General features: G+C 41.1%; 1 protein-coding gene across 1 annotated transcript in view; it reads left to right on the top strand.

The window, feature by feature from the left end:
• Positions 1–5,000, top strand: part of lamc3 (laminin, gamma 3) — a gene marked incomplete at its 3' end in the record, with an annotated part of 101,322 nt that overhangs the window by 29,019 nt on the left and 67,303 nt on the right. The window contains exon 5 of the mRNA XM_079734546.1: positions 4,660–4,848. Coding sequence (XP_079590672.1) covers positions 4,660–4,848 — 189 coding nt within the window. The remainder of the gene's footprint in view (positions 1–4,659; positions 4,849–5,000) is intronic.

Genomic DNA, 5,000 nt, shown 5'->3' on the forward strand with positions numbered 1-5,000 from the left:
TTATAATGATGTAATAACATACATACGAACATACGATTATGTTACAAACGTACACTGTAACATAATTTCCTTGCTCCAAATTCCAGCCCAATTCCTGTTCTCGCGTCCCATCTTAAGAGAAGTGAAGAAATAAAAAACACTAAAATCTTAATATTAAGAGATATGTGGCCACAAGCGTACCAGTCTTTTTCAATTAAAGGCCACATTTATTTGTACAGGACCAAACACCATGTAAATATTTATGTTGTAATATATAAGGCCAAAAATCATGGTAATATCTGTACATTGAACAATCATAAAATGTTATCATTCAGAAACGCAGTGATTGTAAATCTCATTCATAATGGTATCTTTAGGAATCTTACCTTCAAAGCAATTGCTACTTATGATTGAATGATGAATGAATTATTTTTTTTCGGGTTGGTATCCGTATCTTAAATGTAATTTTGTTTGTTAAGAAACAAATTAAAACATATTTTGAAAGCAGTAATACTAGCAGTATTACTTTTTTTCATCTCAGTATCTTCAGTAGCCAAAAGGTCAGGCAATATGTGAAAATATGTAAATACAAATTAAGCTCCAACCTTCTGCTAATCATTCGGTACGCTGATGATTCATCTATCGATAAAGCAAATATCAGCCTTTCTTCTCCAGATCCTTTATGTATGTGTGTGTGTCTGTGTATGTGTGTGCCCTGCCAACCAGACCCACTCATACGCTCTGTGATCTTGCATTAGCCGTCATAACCTTTGTTTAAGAAAACAAGGGATAACTACTGAGACAAATCAAAGCCTCTTATTGTGCTAAGACACCAGCCATAAACACAAGCAAAAGAGCAGGGAAAACAAACACACAAAATTCAAAACATCTGGGGACTGAAATGGAGATTTCACGCTATGGGCAATGTTCTGTGTTTTTTAAGGAAGCAGACATTCCACCCACATATCCCTTCACAGCAGACGTATCTGTGAAGGACTAAGCAGCATTGAAAGGATCTGAGGGCTTTTGCATCATCAGTAAAGCACATTTGTATGCTCCCATTATGACCAGGGATCTTTTCTTTTAATGGGATGGTTTTGTCTCTTTTACAGAAATCTCAAAAGATGTCGAAATGAGTTCATGAGCTCTGTCAATTTAGAATCAATTGCTTTCCGTCTCAAATTAACAGCGAAAGCAGGCTTTGGTTGAAGCCAAACAAAGCCATTCTTCAAGATGGCCGCTCGCCGTGTTTAGCAAGGACTCACCCGACGGCGCTGACCGTACACAAACTAAAGGACCTTGGCTTTTATAGGGCCCACAAACTTCCCCCATATTACTCTCTGTGTCCTTCAGAATAATTATATAGCGTTATGATACCGCCTTCATATCTACACAATGTTGTGTGTTCTATATTTGTGAAGGCTGTTTGTTGTATTAATAACACAATAAACACCTCATGTGTGTCAGGCCATTAAAGTTACTGGTTTATATACCCTCACTCGCTGGCTGTTTAGCGCTCCCGAAAGAACCACGCGACTCCACACTGTATGCCTTTTCTCATTTTGCTTGTTTCCAAAGGCTTCTGTGCTTGGGGGTTGGGGCTGTAGATAAGTCTCTTCTGCTGATGTTCTATTAACACCAAAGATCAAACACAACTATTGATGCCTGCGTTGATTTAATGACCATTCAGCCCCCTTAAGAAGTAAGGTGGATGTAGTACAAGATGGTGAAAATACATAAAAACGCACACGTAGAAATACATGCTACATCTAGAATACTACATCTAGAATACACATAGACATAGATATTAAACATATAGAAACACATGCAGAATACAGTACATGTACCATACATGCGTATATTAATAGTATGTAGAACATAAACACATGTAGAATGTACATGTAGAAATAGATGTAGAATATGTAGAAAGGACACAGATGAAGGTGTACTGGACACAGGAGATTGGGGTGCCTCTGGCGGATTGGGGTTCCTGCCTTCATTTCATGTTCCAAGACAGTGATTAACAGTGACAGTACTTACAAGGATGAGTGGTCTTAGTTGGCACATTTAGACAGTGTTGGTTAAGTACTAATATGGTTAGGTCAATAAACTTGGGTCAGCAGTACAGAAAAACTGCTTGGACGTGTTAATATCTAGTCTCAAGGGACACACACTGACACCTCCTCGCTTCCTGTGGAGGAGTGTGTGTGTGTGTGTGGTGTGTGTGTGTGTGTGTGTGTGTGTGTGTGTGTGTGTGTGTGTGAGTATGTGTTTGTGTGTGTGGTGTGGGGGTCTGTGTGTGTGTCTATGTGTGTGTGTGTGTGTGTGTGTGTGTGTGGTTGTGTGTGTGTGTGTGTGTGTGTGTCTGTGTGTGCGTGTGTGTGTGTGTGTGTGTGTGTGTGTGTGTGTGTGTGTGTGTGTGTGTGTGTGTGGTGTGGGGGTCTGTGTGTGTGTGTGTTTGTTTGTGTGTGTGTGTGTGTGTGTTTGTGTGTATATCCATGTTCTCAGCCTTTATGTAATAAATTGAGATCACATTTTGTGATGAAGGTGGTCGCACAACTGTGTCTCTAAAATATGTATTTTTGACGTATCAATAGCATAATAATTGAGTAAAGTAATTTATGCAGCCTGCTAGTCTAGATTTAGCTTGCTTTACCAAACAATATTTGGGAATTTATGTTTTGGATAAAATGTTAACAGTTAATCAATTATCCAATTTATTATTAATTATAAATGATCATAGCATAGAATCAATCTTCATAAAGAAAGCCACAATCTATACAAGGGGGCAGAATGCTAACTTTATTTCCAAGTTTATTAAGTGATTCAGGTTTTCCTGGGTTTCATTCAACTAAAACTCAACCAAACCAAAAATCAATAATTAACGAATTCAAAAAGACTGCAAGATCACAACTCAGCGTCTGTATCCAGGCGAAAAAGGTATGAATAGGCTTGACAAAACAACTGTAATAAGGAGTGTAAACTCGCTACACGGGGGGCTTCAAACAGAGGAGCAGTAAGAAGATGGTATGCAGGATGTGGCCTTGGCCAACTGTACAAACACTGCATAACCTGTAAGGAAGGACAAGGAAGAAAGCCCGGAACATTCTCTGGGGGCAAAAACATTGTGCATTCATTTTTTCTGTCTATCAGAATATTTTTGTCAGCTTTTCAAACATTTATTACCTTTATTTCATATTTATTCATTTGCATTAAATACAACACTGTTATATATTTCAGTGACGAAACTGAACATGGCAGGCATAGTTATTAAATAGTTTTAGCTGCCTGTCGGAATAATGAATAATACACTAAGTTGAAGTTTCAGTTTCAGTCATTATGAGTTGAAAGTTACAATCATAAGCCGTCCTGATTTCATTGGATTCTCCCATAGCTGATGAAGTGACTTTTAGAAGAACCTCCAGTGCTTTCAGACACATGTCAAACACAGATCCCTGTCCTGTATTAATAAGTATATTGTTTCTACAATGTACCAATACTTTTAGTTAGTCATTTCACGGAGTAGATGCTTTTACCCAGAGGCTAAATCTAATCAAAATGTTATCCAGTTTAATTCAAATCCATGGCATCATTGAGGATGGGGAACAGTTTGGGGCTAGGCCCATGTTGTCACTACTGGTCCACAGTGGGGTTCAAACCCAACACCTCTCAGTGACACTACACAATCCCCCCCGTGACTGTTCTACCATCAGATTGGCAATCGCTCTTCCTCAATTTGAAACACGCCGTGGCCACGCCCGCCAAAGATCCCCAACAACACAGAGGAATAATCACACGGTTATTGCCGACTCAACAGAGAGCTGATTCATAATAAAATGGGCAATTTCCCCCTAAATCCCTCCTCAGGGTCTGTGGTAAACTGAGGAGGGATTTGATGTGAGGGGCATATGAGAGGGAGTGGAGGCAGTGTGTTATCGTCTGGGTAATTTGCTCTTGTATAAACACGCATTACTGTTATCTAAGTGCCCCCTGACAGACGACTGGCTGCTCATTAGGCCTGTGTGAAATGAGATTAGCAACGAGCCTCTAAATTATGATCCAATCCCATAACGCATAATCTCTCAGAAACCCCCATACTCTACGTCTCTCTCTCACTCTCTCTCTCTCTCTTGCTCTCTCTCTCTCTCGGTTCCCTTGTCAGTGTCTATTTTGGGGCCCGAGTCGTTTTTCAGTTTTACTACAGGCCTATTTGTTTCCCGCTATTTTGCGTTTTGGGACACTCCTTTCATTACTGGCCTGCTGCTTTCATCCTTTCGCTTTCCTCTAAGCACCTAGCTCTGTCTCTCTCCCTCTTTATTATTCTCCCTTTATTTCTCTCTCTCTCTCTCTCTCTCTCTCTCTCTCTCTCTCTATCTCCCTTGGTCCAACACTCTCTCTTTGAAATCTCCATCCCTTCACATCCCCATAATTTCATTCACCCCTTTTTCTGTCCTCTTTCTCTCCATCGCTCTCTTTTGTATCTCTCTATCCTATCCTCTTCTTCTATCCCTCTCCGTCTCCCCCTCTTACTCCGCTGTCTTCATCAGCGTCTCCATGTCACCATGTTTCTCCCCACTCCATCCCCTCTCTTCATCAGCGTCTCCATGTCGATATGTGTCTTCCCCCTCTATCCACTCTCTTCACCAGGGTCTCCATGTTGCTATGTTTCTTTCTCCACAGAGTGTGATTGCAGCGGGAGATCAGAAGAGTGCTTGTTTGATATGGAGCAGTACCGCAGCTCGGGCCATGGGGGGCGCTGTCTGAACTGCAGGGACAACACGCAGGGCCCCCACTGTGAGCGATGCAGAGAGAACCACTACCGAGCCACCCCGCAGGACCCCTGTCTGCCCTGTGACTGCAATGTTGATGGTAAAGTATTGATGTTCCATAACTTTTTTCTGAAATGTGGCCATATTCTACTGAATACTGCCCACTGTTGGTTTACCCACTAGTGGCCTCTAGTGGTGGGACTTCCGTCGTCTGACTATCTAGAGGCGCTTTATTTACTACGGAAAATGAGC

This window comes from Pollachius pollachius (assembly GCF_949987615.1).
Source record: "Pollachius pollachius genome assembly, chromosome: 4".
In the NCBI taxonomy this organism is placed as follows: Eukaryota; Metazoa; Chordata; class Actinopteri; order Gadiformes; family Gadidae; genus Pollachius; species Pollachius pollachius.